This window comes from Condylostylus longicornis, unplaced genomic scaffold (genome assembly GCF_029603195.1).
Source record: "Condylostylus longicornis isolate FDR11 unplaced genomic scaffold, ASM2960319v2 ptg000026l, whole genome shotgun sequence".
NCBI lineage: Eukaryota > Metazoa > Arthropoda > Insecta > Diptera > Dolichopodidae > Condylostylus > Condylostylus longicornis.
This window is the reverse complement of record NW_026577995.1, coordinates 2,640,994-2,658,271: the sequence shown is the minus strand read 5'-3', so window position 1 is coordinate 2,658,271 and position 17,278 is coordinate 2,640,994. Positions and strand designations below refer to the sequence as shown.

At 24.6% G+C, this 17,278-nt stretch overlaps 3 protein-coding genes across 3 annotated transcripts in view; all 3 read left to right on the top strand.

The window, feature by feature from the left end:
- Window positions 1-10,017, top strand: part of LOC129607040 (uncharacterized) — a 35,054-nt gene extending 25,037 nt beyond the window's left edge. Inside the window, exons 12-14 of the mRNA XM_055517733.1 lie at window positions 6,685-6,914; window positions 7,072-7,288; window positions 9,193-10,017. Of these exons, the coding sequence (XP_055373708.1) occupies window positions 6,685-6,914; window positions 7,072-7,288; window positions 9,193-9,917 (1,172 nt within the window). The 3' untranslated portion in view covers window positions 9,918-10,017. The remainder of the gene's footprint in view (window positions 1-6,684; window positions 6,915-7,071; window positions 7,289-9,192) is intronic.
- A 1-nt stretch (window position 10,018) lies between these two features.
- LOC129607039 (serine protease easter-like) lies at window positions 10,019-10,945 on the top strand. The gene is made up of 2 exons (XM_055517732.1): window positions 10,019-10,024; window positions 10,232-10,945. Exons 1-2 carry the CDS (start codon window positions 10,019-10,021, stop codon window positions 10,943-10,945), a joined length of 720 nt encoding a protein of 239 aa, XP_055373707.1.
- Window positions 10,946-13,286: 2,341 nt separating this feature from the next.
- LOC129607076 (serine protease easter-like) lies at window positions 13,287-16,440 on the top strand. The gene is made up of 4 exons (XM_055517791.1): window positions 13,287-13,510; window positions 14,130-14,356; window positions 14,971-15,214; window positions 15,514-16,440. Exons 1-4 carry the CDS (start codon window positions 13,426-13,428, stop codon window positions 16,236-16,238), a joined length of 1,281 nt encoding a protein of 426 aa, XP_055373766.1. The 5' UTR covers window positions 13,287-13,425; the 3' UTR covers window positions 16,239-16,440.
- Window positions 16,441-17,278: the final 838 nt, after the last annotated feature.

Below are 17,278 nucleotides of genomic sequence, written 5' to 3'. Positions count from 1 at the left end.
TCAACATTTTAATACAGGACGAATCGTAAGACTAAACCTTATATAAAGCAGTACATTTACTGAGATTTTGATCATTATAATAAATAACATTTTATTTTGGAATGACAATATAAGATCTTTAAAATTCTTCACCACACTTATTTAAAAATTCATATATTAGGAATAAAAATTACAAGAGAAATACAATTTCGTGAGTGAAATTGATTTATTATTCATTACATAAGGGTAATCTATAGGAGCAATCAAAAATTTTCTTATCCGAATTTTTATAGCAAGAATCTCAACTGATCTTCAATTAACAATTCTTTGCCGTAAAACAATAAAGTTGTTTAAAATAATTTTGGTTTTATAAAATTATTAAAATAGTTGAATAACATTACACATACCGGCATGAGAAATACTGGAAAACAATTATGTACATGTCAAACATCTTTTTTTAATTGTCATTAAATATATATACAAATATTTATTCATTATGATGAATAATGCAATTTTTAACATATTTTATTAAGTAAAAATTTGTTTAATTCTTTCAAAAGGGGATTCCATAGAATAAAAGAGGTATAAGAACGCAAAATCACAATTAATTTTAAGATTAAACATAATATGTAGATATAATGCATACGTACATATATATAATTTTCACAAACCCATATGTTATCTATGTATAAACATACCCGTAACGTTATTACATTATACTTTTATACGTGTGGGTACGTAACATATTTGTTATTGTATTTATTTTTGCTGGTTTTCCTGAAGATTAAACAAGTTTTATTTTCTTTCAATTTAATTTTTACTTTTAGCATTTATTTAAATATAATATATAAATTTGCTTATATATGACAACATACATACACATATACATATGCACATCTTTTCTATACTACCTCAATCACCATTAAATCGCAAAAATTCACTAACAATAAAGTAAGTTGTGAATAAGGGAAATATTAAATTTCATATATGTACGAGTATGTATGTAAAATCTTGTATTCTTGTATAGATGATAGAAATTTATATTTAAATCATATTTATATTAGTACATACATATATATTCTAATAATTATGAAATTTGAATTTATTGTATAAATTATCCGATATTATATTGATAAGAAAAATTTACAATGTTATACGTTCCGAATTGTATAAAATGCAATTTTCGAAACGCAGAGAAAAACATTCCAATTGTGCATTCGAAAAATTATATATGATTTTCTGTAAAATTTTAACGATAAATGCAGGTATTGCATACTGGTATTTCGTTAATTAATATTTAAATTTACATAACGCTAATTTTTTGACATTTTGCGTTAAATTTGGATGTTGAAATGGACTGCCAAATTTTAAGAATTGTGGTAACAAAAAATTTTATAATAAGTATATAAAAATGTCAACGCCAAAACAATCAAAATTTGTTTTTGTTTGAAAATACAGCATATTAAGTTTTGGAATTAAATAGGGTTTAATTTAATAGGAATACTATTATGCGTTATTAATTTTACCATTCATGAGGTTTTGGTAAACAGAAAGGTTAAACTGAAAGTAATTAAATTTTAAATTTTTTACAATTAAATAATTTATACGAATTATAAGTAATTAGGGTGGTAATAAATATTATTATAGAATGATCAATATTATACCTGTAAAATTTATTTATAAAATTAATTAACACAATACTATATAAATATGTGTATAATACATTTTAATTAAATGTCATTATTAACATTTATAACTAATAAATTTATATTATTAAAGAACAGAAAATAAAGTTTGATTAAATATTAAAAAAAAAAAAAAATAAAAGAAAATAATAATTTTTTATATTATGACGCTTCTTAAACATATAGCATATATATATATATATATATATATATATATATATGGATGTATATGTATGTATGTATTTTCGTTTAAAAACTAAGTTTTTAGAACTTTTGTGCTAGCTTCCGCGCAACTAATCAAAATTCATACTATATACTTATATACATACGTACATATATACTTATATATTAATGTTTATTTAAAAAAAATAACTCTCAGTAAAATGAATTCAGTTATGATTAAACAACGCGACTATTAAGTTGCTTTTGAAAATTTTCTCGTTTCATTTTCATAAAAATATTATTTGCAATTAAATTGAATAATAATAACAATTAAAAAAATAATAATATTATTTGTTTTAATAAAATTGAAATTAAATTATTAAAAAAAAAAAAATAATAACTAAAATGATCTTTAAATTAAAAAATTTGTTAAATTTTATTTTATTTTTAGGATTAATTCAAATAATTAATTGTCGTAAGTTTTTAATAATTTCATTAATAAAAAAAAATTATTTTAATATTTTAAATTATGTTTTATTAAAAATATTTAATAAAATAAATTTAATTATTATGCAACAGAAAAATATTTTTAATTTTAAATATTTATAAAAAAAATATTTCGAAAATATTTCTACAAAATTATATTTTTTTTTTTATCAACAACAATATTGTAGTTCTAAAGGTGCCTTTATTTGAACTTGTGAAAATTATCAACAATTTTTTAATAAAAATTATTGTTATCATTTTTAAAATTAAATAAAAAATAATATTAAAATTCCCGAAAAAAAAAAAACAACAAAAATTTTAAATCACGAATTAAATCCTGTTCTCAATTAATTTGTAGAAACAAAATACATATACATATATATATGTACATAATATGCATGTATGTACTTAAATAATATTTTTTTGTAAAATTTGAGAAATTAAATATTTTTGTTTTTATACAATATAAATAGTGAAATAATATAAATATAGTGATGTGATTAGAATTTTAAAGAGAATTTTTAAGAGAGCAGAGACGAATACAATAGAATTTATTTGATTTTCAATTGAGAAAATATTATTTTGTTTTTGTTATATTTTAATTGAGTTTCTTATAATTAAATTTAAATATTGCGTGTAGATAATAGTAATTTAAAATAATGTTTGATGTACATAGAGCATATACATATATATATACAATATACATGCACACATATATGCATATAATGTGATTAATATACCTAAATATATTATAAGGTTTAATCTGTACATTGTTACCAGTTCTATTGAATATTATGCTGAATCAAAATACGATAAAATCTTAGTTATATTGTTTTTAAAATAAATTTATAGTGAATAATTACTGCAACCATAAAATATTTTATTGTATAATTAAGAGAATTAAGTTAATATGCATATCAAAAATTTATTCTCGTTTTTAATAAAAATTATATGAAAAGTTCATATTCAAAATTTCCAATACATAATGTATTTACGTATGTACATAGTTATTTACTGTTTAATAATAATTATATTATATATATGACGTATAATTTGATCAACGCGGAAAGTTTAATTTTTCAGCTCTATAATTTAATATTGAAGTATTGCAAATTTTTTAAAATTTAAGAAAGAGCTACGAGTGCCCACAATAATAAATTTTGATAAAGAAAATTATTGGCAATTTCTATTTTTCAATATTGTTTCCAATTAATAATTACAATTTGTATATTACTTGCCGGTAAAAAATTACACTTTGATTAGTAAGTTAATAAAAAACAGAATTAAGAAATAAAAAGGGTTATTATTAAGAAGAACAAAGAAATTTTAATTTCTTCGAAGTTTTTATAAAAAAAATATTGTTTAAATTATATTTTTTTGTAAATTAAAATCAAGTATGCTCATTGAAATTGTCAATAAAGAGGAGATTTTTATAATATAATCTTGACTGAGTTCAAGGTTACGGTCTTAAATCAACAATACTTTAATATCATATATTAATAATGTACATATGTATGTAATGTAGTACAAATAATACATATAAATGTACTTATATAATACAAAAAAACATTAATTAATTGGTCATACAAAATTTTGTTTAACAAAATTAAGACTGTGGATTCAGTAATTAGTTTAGTTTTAAGATCAATAACAAAAAGATTAATTCAGCTTAACCAAAAAAAGATTGATGATTTCAATATAAATTTTTTTCGGCAATATTATAACGAAAAATTAAAAAAAAAAAAAGAAAATTAATAATAAGAAATAAGGTAATCTTGTTCAACAGACCTTTTGTGTAATGTTTAAGTGATCAACTATGACCCGTTTGTATATGGAGACAAAAGAAATTCAGAAATTGCAATTAATTTTTCATAGGATACAATAATATTTTAGATATTTTGGCATAAGTTTTTTTTAGAATTTATGACTGACTGTGATTTCTTGTACTTTTTCATTGAGCTTTAAATAGTGCTTTAATAAAATATACAGAATTCTAGAAGAGTTTCAATAGTTTCATTTGCGTTATGACAATTTTATGTTACAACTTACGAGTCCAATTCCATATTTAATATGTTCATAAATGATCAGTTTTCGTTTTATTATTTTCTAATAATAATGTTGCTACAATTTGTTAAAACCTAAGAACATATTACATTACATAAACTGGCTTGAAGATGAAAAAAAATATCCATTAAATATTTGGTTTTTACAAAGCACAATACCAACAAGAAAACATTAATAAATTGTGTACTTTAGTAGTACATACACACGTACACTACACGCTTAATATTGACTTTGTTAAGGCATAATTATAGTTTAGACTTAATGTTTTAAATAAACTGGCTATCGTATGTATTTTATGTTTATTAATTATTATTTTTTATTTTTCAACTTGCGATGGGTTTTTATTTTTGAAAAAACCTGTTTTTTTTTTTTTATTCGAAATCTATTTTTTATTTTCAATTTGTTTTTTAATTTACATAAGTATATATTTTTATATTTTGTATTTCGTAAGATTTAGCAAATGAATTTACATACATATGACTTGATATTTCGCATAAAGAAGTATGAAAGAAACCAGCAAGAAGTTTTATTTTTCGGTAACATTGAACTTAAACTTTATGATTAACATATTGTATAGGCGTTGCCGGTAACGCGTGTTGAAGTAAATATTGAAAAGTGGCAATTCGGATGTACTTGAATATTATGTATAGCTGAGGTCATATTGGTTGTTTCTTTTTGAAAATCTAGCCATTCTCATTCAAAAAAACCCTTTATTAAAGGCTAGTTGGTCACACCGAAATAATTATATATGCACGTACATATATGTATATGTATGTGTGTATGCATGTTTTAAAATCATAAATTTTAATGGGATTTAAGAATATAAATTGGGAACAAGTGGTAGTCCTATGACGACAGTAATATGATAATCATAAAAATTAAATATGTGACATTAAGTATGGATACATAATTTCTCTTGGTTATGACCGAACTGTGACGTTCTTTTTAAAAAAAGCATATTCTTTATTTCAAGTTTTAGCAGATTCAGTAAAATACGTAAACTTTTGTTTTTTTATTAGTATGGATAAACCACAATTATGAATGAACCATAACTTCTTATTAAGTAACTATATGAACACATGTGTATACGTCAGTCATTTTCATATGAGTTTAATACATCAGCAGACAATGTCGTATATATATAGGTGCGGAATTTTTAAGAATTCTGAAATCCCATTATCAATTAATTTTAAGAACCAAAAAATCTGGTTTTCCCTACTCATCTTAATTTCTTCTTAATCCATAAATTTTGTTTGTTATTCTTTTCAAAATTTTCTTTATTCGAATTTTTTATTTTTAATTATTCAATTCTATAAGATAAATGTGTATGTGCATATGTATATTTATACGTATGCATTTATAGTTGTATAGTTAGTACATGCTATATACATGCTACATACACTCAATGTATAAATTGCAGGATATTTACTCTATAATTAATACTAAACCAGATAAAATACAGTTGATCATGTCAACACTGTAATACACTTACGAATTTGTTATGCTATGATTGAGCAAAAATATTATAGCTATATAACTGTGGGACAGACTATGACTTAAATTACGCTGGTTTTATTTTACAAGAATTTATAAGGGTGTATTTGATCGCATTTACTCAGGAAATAAGAAAAAAAAAATAATTTTTATTTTTAACAAAAATCAAATTTCGACAATATTAAATTATATTCGAAAGTTGTATAGTTCACAGCTATAGGTAAACTACGTACAGTTCTTGTATTGAGTAAGTTCGTATATCAAATATGGTTCTGGTATTTACTACCACAAGCTCTTTGCTAAATTTTAGTATAGATCTTAGCTCTATCAACTTTTAAGTTATCGCTGGTATGGAAAACATGTTTAAATCGAATCAGAATTCAACGCTGATCAAAAACATACGCTTATGTCTATACCTTAGACTATTATTTCTTTGAGTTACAAACAATAAGGTAAATTTATAATAACAACAAATAGGCTCATTACTGGTATAGGAATTTATCTCATTCCTTCCCTCTTTAATTCCTCAGAATTAAATGAGAATTAAATAATAAGAGTAACCCCTCACTTAAGTACATGTTTTTGATTCACAATAGTGAGGTTCAGAAGCAGTGTGATGTAACCCATCTTATGGAGATTCTACTGTAATCAGTTTGATTTTTTAACGAAAAAGATTTCAAACATTCTTTAATTCTTGAAATGAACTGATAAAATTTTTTAATGAGCTTTAAATACAAGAGAATTTAACAATTTCAATATAAAAAAAATCTAATTTGTTAAATTAATTTTCTTTCTTTCTCATTCTTATTTTAAGAGAGAATTGTCTTCCCGGACGATGACGTTGAGACGGTAGATACATCATCAAGAGTTACACAAAATTATGGCGCTTGTACTACACCAAACCGTAGAAGTGGTACCTGTATTAGAATTCGTCAATGTAGAAATTTATGGCAATTAATTGAAAAACAAGTTTCTTATCAATTAAGCTATGCAGAATTAGTTTTCCTTAGAAATAGTCAGTGTGGAGAGCAGGATGGGGTTTTGGTAAGAAAAATCAATATATTTTTTTTGTAATATATGCACAATGTATATAAACAATGTACACTTATTATTTTATTATTTAAAATAATGCGCCTATAGACAATATAATATTTAAAAAAATTTTGCAATTTAATTTTATTATAAAATATCCTTTTTTAAGGTTTGTTGTGAACCAAGTCAAATTCAACCTGATGCTCCTACACCAGCCACAAGACCACCTACTGTTAGACCTACAAATAGACCAACACAAAGACCTCAAACCAACAGTTTATTACCAACAAATAGTCAGTGTGCAATGACTAATAATCGTATTTATGGTGGTAAAGAAACACAATTAGGAGAATTTCCATGGATGGCTTTAATTGAATATACGAAAAGTAAGTCAATATTTGTTATTTTTTTAAAATTTTAAATTAATTATGGTTATAAAGGTAAGAAACGAATACTCATTAAATTAAAAACGAAATGGTGTATATGTACATAGACATGTATAAGATTTTCTTAATTTTTCACATTAACATCATCATTACATTTCTCTTGTTATTCCATTTAATTTTCTATATTATTGTTACATACCATCAAAACTTACATACATTCCCACATTCATGAAATCTTCAAAAGGAGTATACAGAATTAAAAACTTAACCCAATAGTGTAAAAAAAAAGTGTATAACAAAAGGCACTTCTTCAAATATTTCGTTTAAATTTGGAAATTTGGAAAGCCTATTTGAAAAAATAATATTTTTATTGCATTGTAACAAAACAAATTTTCAAATTGAGGCTTAAGTCGAATGTTTTGAGCACAGCAAATTATGTAAGTGTAAATTAATTAACAAAGTTCTTTGAAAGAATTTAATAATTAAAAACTGAAATGAGTGAATTCAGCTAAAAGCAATCTGAAGTGGTTAGTACATAACCGACCGCAGGACTTACTATCTAATTCTAGCGAAAATGTTGCATAAGAATGCCATTGTTTTAGACATTTTCATGTTTAATAGACATGAAAATGTCTATTAAACACTTCTTTATGCCATTCGATTTCAAATTTCAAGAAATTTCGTCAATTAGATCTCCAGTAGATTATCGACCACTAGAGTAAATTCTGTTTCCGAACCCTGATACTTCCAAAAATTATTTTGTTGGTGTTAAAACAAATTGTTTATTTGAACAATTATGAATTAAAATATTAAAAATCAAGGAAATCGGTTGATTATTTTTCTGCATACAGATATGTAAAATTTGGTCAGTAGTAGAGGAATAGTTGTTGATACCTGATTTCGATGAAAAATTAGTTGGCTTGTTGTACTATCATACGAAAATTATATGTAAAATATCAAGTTGATCTGTTTAATATTTTCTTAAAAATGTTGAAAAAGGCAAAGTTCCAGTTCCCGTGGTCTGAAATATCTTAAAAGTTGATTAAAAGTTGGATAAATCTTACAGTAATAATTTTTAAGATTGAATATTGTATTCGCTATAATTTATTTAGAAGAGAAGAACAAACGGAGATCCTGGAAGACAGAGTGAAACAAATTGGCATGATTTTTTTTTTGATTTTTTTAGAAGTAGAAAATAAATTGCGCTTTTCAATAAACAAATTATAATTAAATTGGGGCCAAAATTATACAAACAAAACTAATGTATAATGGCAAAGTTATTGTTAGAAATTTAAATGCTCATTATACATGTGCTCAAAGGCAACAAAATATTAAATGTCTCTTAGTTTTTGCATGTTTAGAAATATTTTCAGATTACTTGCCATTACATATTTGTTTTTTGCCATCGAAATTTTAATTCCTCTTGGTCTAAGAAAAATTAGAAAATTTCTAATTCTCACAAAGAGTCGCTAATTGATCTTCAATAAAATTTTTATCAAGAACTTCATTTAGAACCATTATTAAGGACGCAAAAGAACACAATAATAATTCTTTTTTTCTTAATTTTTTAATCTTGTGCAGCAGTAAGAATTTTTGTGTTTTATGTGGTAAAAAGGAAAAACTTTAAACAAACACATTTTTCATAATTTTTTAATAAACAAAAAAACTTGATTAAAGCCATTAATTAAAATTTATGAACTACACAAGCTATTCCAATTATTCTTAAATTTATTTTTTACCTTTAAATAAATTTTCCTTTTATATCATCAAAGTAATAATAATAATCTATTTTTATTTCAAATAAATATCATAAAATATTTTTGGTGTTTGGATAATAGCTTATAAATAATTATAATTCAAAATTTCAATATTATGATTATTAGAATATTTTTTTTTCCATTTAGACGTAGGTGAACCAGGACATCATTGTGGTGGTAGTTTAATCAATGACAGATATGTTCTTACTGCAGCACATTGTATTAAAAAAATAAGTAAAGATTGGCGATTAAATGCCGTCCGACTTGGAGAACATGATATTGAAACAAATCCAGATTGTAGTTATGATATTAATAATAATGAAGATTGTGCACCTCCACATATTGATATTCCGGTTGAAAAATTTATTGTACATGAGAGTTATAATCCAAATTCAAAAACTCAAGTAAATGATATTGCCTTATTACGTTTATCATCACCAGTTAAATTTAATAAATATATCCAACCGATTTGTTTGCCATTTTCAAATTATTTACAAGATTTAAATTTAACTGGAATTGCTTTAGAAGTAGCTGGATGGGGAAGAACTGAAAGTGGTTATCCTAGTACAAAAAAATTAAAAGCGCTAATTAATGCAGTTTCATTACCATCCTGTAATTCAGTTTATTCTAATAAGAACGTTATTCTTGAAAGTAATCAATTATGTGCTGGTGGTGCTGAAGGTATTGATTCATGTAATGGTGATTCAGGTGGTCCTTTAATTGGTGTTGATACTTCAGCAAAACAACATTATTATTATTTAGCTGGTTTGGTATCATTTGGTCCAAATCCTTGTGGATTAAAAGGATGGCCTGGTGTATATACAAAAATAGCTCCATATGTAGATTGGATTCATCAAAATATCGAACCATAATTTTTTTTCTAATTATATTTAGTTATAGCTTTGTTTAATTGTAACAAAATAATCTTATAAATAAATAATTTTTTAAAAGAAATAAGTGTATACAAAAGTATATGTTAGTTTAATTACTCGACCGTTCCTTAAACACTGAATTGAAAAAAGAAAAAGTATATAGAAGAATTAATCATTATTTAGTAACACATGATTTACATTAAATATACATTATTATTGAGTTTTAAAAACAAAAATTTTTAATTGATCTTATTTTCTGACCTTCACAATTAAAATTCAAATATTTAAAATTTCATTTTTTAGATAATGGAAAGATAAGTCATCATTGTAGTGGAAGTTTAATTACCAAACGTTATATTTTGACTGCAGCTCATTGTCTAACAGGAAAAGTTCCCGATCAATATACACTTTCAGGCGTACGTTTAGGAGAATGGGATAAATCTACTAATCCAGATTGTATTTCGGATATAAATAATAATGAATTTTGCGCAGGCTTGCATATTGATTTACCAATTGAAAAAGTAATTGTTCATGAAAATTATAATGCAAATGATATAAATCAATACCATGATATTGGTTTGATAAGATTATCTCGAAATATTGACTTTACATCATGGATTCAGCCAATTTGTCTCCCTCTGGAAGACCATTTAAGAAGTATGACACATTTCAATGAAACATTAACAATATCCGGTTGGGGTAAAACAGAAAATTCTAAAAATAGTAATAGACAATTAAAAGCGGATATTAGAATAGTTGAAATAGATACTTGTAATTCAAAGTACAATGATTTTAATATAACGGTTTCTAACAATCAATTATGTGCAGGAGGCGTTATAGGAACAGACACTTGCAATGGTGATTCAGGAGGTCCATTAATAGCCGTTAATAATTTACCAAATTATGAATATTTTATAGCGGGTATCGTATCGTATGGACCATCTCCTTGCGCCTTAGAAAATTGGGCAGGAGTTTATACGAATGTCGCTAAATATTTAGATTGGATACTTAAAAATATTGAACCGTAAAACGACTATTGATCATTTTTCAAATTTAATAAAAGATGCTACTTTCAATAATATTTTCCTCAATTTTTATTTTTAATAAATATATGCAGAATAATTTCCAAGAGAAATTATAAGTTTTTCTATTTTTGATTTTGAAAACCCCTTAGAATCGCTCTTTCTCTTTTAGTTTAATCCGAAAAAGGGAAATTGAGGGCGAAAAACGAATTCTTTTGCAGTGCTATACGAAAATAGACCATAACTTAATTGTGAAAATAGAAATTAACTTAAAAATATACAATAATTTTCATTTTCATTACCGAAAAAAATTTTTTCATTTTAAAATCTTACACTTAATCAATTTCAAGAAAGTGTTACAGTCGTCTATAACCACAACACTGGCTAAATATCAACTCAAATACTATATTTAATTATCTTAGACCTTCGAAACTGTAAACAGAATTAAATTTTAATAATATTTTAAACTTTATCATTTACATTAATATAACAAAAAAAAAACCTTTTAAACTTAAATGGATGTGTTACGCATTTACATAGATCGGTATTTAAGGCATACACCAAAATTAATTATTTATTTGTTAACTATTTTTTAACAGGACGAAAGAGACCTAACAAGTAGACTTGCAGAGCTCTATAAAAAATTATAGACTGTACAAAATATATGACTATACGTAAGAAAAAACATTTTGTGTATAGTAAACACATAAGTGTTACGAATACCTTTTCTGCCACATGCACACGCTCTAAAAATATAACCGCAATACCGCATAGTGCACAATCAATCACTGTATCAAATAAATGCAATCAATATTCTTAATGAGAACAAATGTACATTTTTCTAAGCGACTAGTCTATGTACGTATGTATATACATATTGAACTATATTTAATTTAACAGAAATTCCTTAAGGCCATAACAAAATAAAGCCCATACAATAACTAAACAGACAAAAAGAGACCATTTATCTTATGATAAAAGCAATAGTAATTATGGACTAGATTACAGATTGTACACCACTTGTTTTATAAAAACAAAGCTGCATCTTAAAATGTTATTCATAAATATATTAATTATAGTTATTTATATCTTAATTTATCTTTAAAAAAATCACTTGACAAAATCTCAAATTTTTTGATTACTAATTATTTTCAATGAAGCAGTAATGATTTTTTTTGTTAAAAACAAGTTCTAAGAAATTAAAAAAGAGAATTAAAATAATATAATAACAAATTAATAAAAAATTAATTCTTGGTAAAAGAGCACATTTTCAATTAAACAGAAAATTTAAACTTACAATTCTAGGATTAAAATAAAAAAGGCAATAAGCCAATAAATTTAAATGAGATTACACAATACTAGTTATTTACGAATTAATTAAAGTCTATAGCGTAGAATCAATAATAATTGCATGAGATTCAGTAAAAAATCTCAATGGATCAAAAAAATTAATAAGAAAAATTTCGTTTTTGAAAAAAAAAAATTACGGGACAGACGAACAAATGTGAAAATATAATCAAATATAATTAAAATCATCTTCGAACTTGTTATGTACTGAAAGATAAGCTGTTTTTCTGCAGATTTTTAAACGATATAATATAATAAAAAAACTTGATTTTTTTAATCATGTGATTAAATGTGAGTTTTAATGAAAAAAATCTCTTAAAGATTCAGTATCATACTAAGGACAAAAATATTAATGCACAATATTAATTATGCATTCCAATTTTGTCATATAATTTTAAATAAATGACAAGAAACATGGAAATACGTGGTCCACATTTTCAACCGAATTTATTTAATACTTAATTAATTCATATATGAAATCAAAATAAAATGAAATTTTTGTACAAAAAATAAATAAGTATTTAGGGTTTGTATATGATTCTACCATTGTTTGTCTGTAAACACTACTAATGTGTTATAAGAAAAAATCACACCGAAAGAAATTCATTTGCTTATTAATGGAAATACTTTCTTATCTTACAAAGATGTCTTCCTTGAACATACTTCAACCTTTTAGGGCTAAGGCAAACAAGCAAATTGTCGTTTTGCTATTAGTGTTTGATTGTAAAATCAGTGTATGTACGCACTATACTAAACTATAAAGCGTTAACTAAAAATTGCAATCAGTTTTTAAAAATATACAAACTGTTTGATTGCATGAGATCATACAGTTGCATGTGTTGAATATGAACCTATGAAATACAAGTAACCAATTAAACAGTTGCAAAACTAAAAATTGCATGTCTGCCTGAGCCCTTATACAAGATTTTTTTTCATATATTTTTCTTAATTAAAGAAGTAAATTGTAAAAAAGATCTAATGACGACCCTGCACTAATTTCAATATAGGGAAATAATATTTTTATATCTCTTTAATAATTTTTCAATTTAGTTAAGTTAAAGCAGCCCAACGATAAGTTGGTTTTTCTTTTAATTTACAAAATCAATTTTGTTGTTTTTTTTTTTATTAAAAGCTGTTGAATGTCCACTGAAATGAGTTTTTTTCAACCGAATTGTTTTCTTAGTTTATTTTTAATTTTGACAATTTTTCAGGCATTTAACTGTCGTAAGTTTTATTGTTATTACTTTTTATACTTTTTTTTTGATTAAATCTAAGATTTGAAGATTTTGTGTTATAATTCTTATACTATAAGAATTTCCATTCACAATTATATTTGTTTTTTTAATTATGGTTAGTCGTAATTATTTTTTTATTTTTAAATTACAGACTTTAATTCTGAAAACAAAATATTTTAAGAATTTTTGTTTTCTTTTAAATTGAATAATAAAGCTTTCAATATTTATTTAAGAAGGCAAAAATTGAAATTCTCTTTATTTGTTTTTATTCCAAGAAAAACTAAAATTTCTTAAAAAATCTCTAATTTCAGTTAGAATAAATGATTTCTAAATTTTCTTAATAAATTATATTATGAATTTGATTTACATACACATGTATGTATACTATGTAAGTATGTTGTAATAGTTTTGAATCTATTTCGGCTAAAATGTAAATGGAACACAAAAAACCGTTAAATATGTACCTGTTACGTAGCATTTAATCGCTTTGAATAATGGTTTTTTATAATATTAATAGAAATGGGAATAAATAGGAATAAAAGGATGTACTTATACATAAGTTATATAATAATAATAATGTATATAATTTTTAAACATTTTTTTTTAAGAAATAATTTTTCCAAGTGATGATACACCTAAACCAGCAATTACCACACTTGTAAGAGCTGTAAATTATAGGGAATGTATTGGACCAAATAGTATCCAAGGTTTTTGTGTTAAAATTCATCAATGTCAAGATGTATGGAAATCGATAAGGGAAGAATCTTATTATAAGCTTTCTTTGGATTTAATTCTCTCTAGGAAACGTGAATGTGGAGATATAGATACATCATTGGTAAGATTAAAATTAAAATTATATGCTCTTACATAATATCATGTAAAATGTAAATTAACAAATTAATAATAATCTAATTCAAATGCAACAATTAAAATTAATCCAAGTTGTATTCGAAAATATGGCTAAACTCTATTGTACTGAATCTGGATTCACTGTTTTTTTGTATTTCAGTTAAACCCAAATATTCATTATTGAATAATAATGTAATTGACTTTCAGTAAATTTTGTAAATTAGGCTTGAATTTTCGAATTATTAAACTTTACTAACTAAATAGAAAAATTTATCTATATAGGGTAAATTAAGGTTATAATTATCAAAGCAAGCAAAATGTTTTCATGTAAATGAAAATAAGAAAAATTCATATGAATCAATATTTTCTACTGACAAAACAGTGTATTAGAAAATTTTCAATTATTCAAAGAGCGAATCATAAAGATGCGATTGGAAATATAAAATATTTCGTTAAATTTTGTTAATTTTCCAATTTATCATCTTAACTATCTTAATAATGACATTTCTTTTAATTTAAATTTTAAAAAAAAAAATATTTACATATGCACATACATACATATATAACTTTAATATTTCCACCTTATGCCATATTTTTTAGGTGTGTTGTGATCCCAATCAAATAGAAATAGAAGAAAGTACAGAAACTTCTGCAGACATACCTAATACCTCAACAACTACATCATCTATTAATAAAGAACTACGTACTAAATTGCCATTATCAAAAATAGATTTGTTGCCTCAAGGCCCTCAGTGTTATATAGATACAAATTGGCGTATTTTCGGTGGTACAGAAACGAAATTAGGTGAATTTCCATGGTTAGCATTAATTGAATATGAAAAAAGTAAGTGAATTTTATTTTTGATTTTCGACGTTTCTGAAACTTTGGGTATTGTTAAAAATGCAGTTCTTCACTTCGTGTAAGAGGTTTTGAAAGCATTGTAGTTCTAACCTTAAGAACTGCATTTTAAAAAATACATAATAAAAAGTTATAACTAATATATTTATAAAGATATTTTATACTTATGCATTTTAAAAAGATATTCAATGAATTATCTTTATATTGAAAGCAATGGTAAATTTTTATGTTCGTAAAATAAATTTAATTTTATTAAATGCATATTATATTAATATTGTTTTTAGAAAACGAAGATCCAGGACATCATTGTGGCGGCAGTTTAATCAATGACAGATATGTTCTTACTGCAGCACATTGTGTCAAAAAAATTAACAAAGATTGGCGTTTAAATACAGTACGACTTGGGGAGCATGATATTGAAACGAACCCAGATTGCGTTATCGATATAAATAAAAATAAAGAATGTGCACCAGTTCATGTTGACGTTACAATTGAAAAGGCTATTGTCCATGAGAATTACAATGCAAGTTCTAAAACTCAATCAAATGACATTGCTTTATTGCGTTTATCAAAGCCTATAAATTATACTAAATATATTCGACCAATTTGCTTGCCAATTTCAAGTAATTTACAAGAATTAAATTTAAATGGAATATCTATGGCAATTTCTGGATGGGGAAGAACTGAAACAGGTTATGCAAGCACAAAAAAACTAAAAGCAAAGGTAGATGTTGTTTCATTATCGTCTTGTAACATTGTTTATTCCGAATACAATGTTGCTCTTAACGATAGACAAATTTGCGCAGGTGGATCCAAAGGTGTTGATACGTGCAATGGTGATTCAGGTGGGCCATTAGTCGGTATTGATACATCTACCAAACAACATTCATTTTATTTAGCGGGTATAGTTTCATTTGGTCCAAGTCCTTGCGGATTGGAAGGGTGGCCTGGTGTTTATACTAAAACAGTACCATACTTGAACTGGATACTAGAACGTCTTGAGCCATAACTTCAAATTATGTATTTTTTGTATTAAATTGTGATATAAGTTTGTCCAAAGGAAAAAAATAATTTTTAATATTCCAATATTTTGTATTCCAAAATAATTTATTTTATACATACATATGTACGAAATCTTTTCCTTTTAATGATCCATTAAATTCTAAGGGGACAGGATATAAAGAAACTATATAAGTATGTATATTAAGTTAAATAAAACCAATTACTTATGTATATAAAAAATTGATTTGTTAAAAATTGCCAAGAGGCAAGAGAATTTGTAGCCTTAATTGGCTTAGAATAATTTTATCTAATTTATTTATTTTTTTTTTTCTTTAGTCAATTGAATGTAGTAATGCCACTTTTTGGCAGACAAATCGGTATAGCAAACAACCAAAACACTATCGAAGATAGTTTCGATAAGAAAAAACAAGATTATCGAGTACTTTGTTTTTTTTTAATTTGCTGTATACCAATCGGTATACAGTAAATTACTTCACCTAACTTCAATATTTGTACATACCAATGTGCAATCTTCCCCCAGCAATTTACCAATTTGTTATCTTGTGCATTCATATATAGTTTTACTTTTTCTCGGTGGGAATGCTTCACGGAACTTACATCTTTTATAGTTGATTGTTGCTTTTCTTTTGTTCCTTTCCCAATTCCTTCTCACAAACTAATTTAAATGACTGAAAAATAATAACGAAAAAGCTTAGTTTAACTTCGATAGACCTGACAGTACAAGAAATATTTTCCCCAAAAAATATGTAGCTGAGTATCAATTTTTAGATACTCCAAGAACACTTTGCCACTAAAACAAATTTTTCCCGCTAAAAAGGTTAGTATTTTTTTGATGATATATTTTTATTGATTAATTTTACTAACGTTAGGGTTTATGCAAAAGAAAAGATATTTTCATATTTTATCACACATCTATTAAAATAAGAGATCTGCGGTGAATTTTTCGTTCTTAATTTTGGTACAATCTGAATTTTCAACGAAAGTAAGAATGTACTAAATTCACTTTGTACCATTAGGTCAAAAACA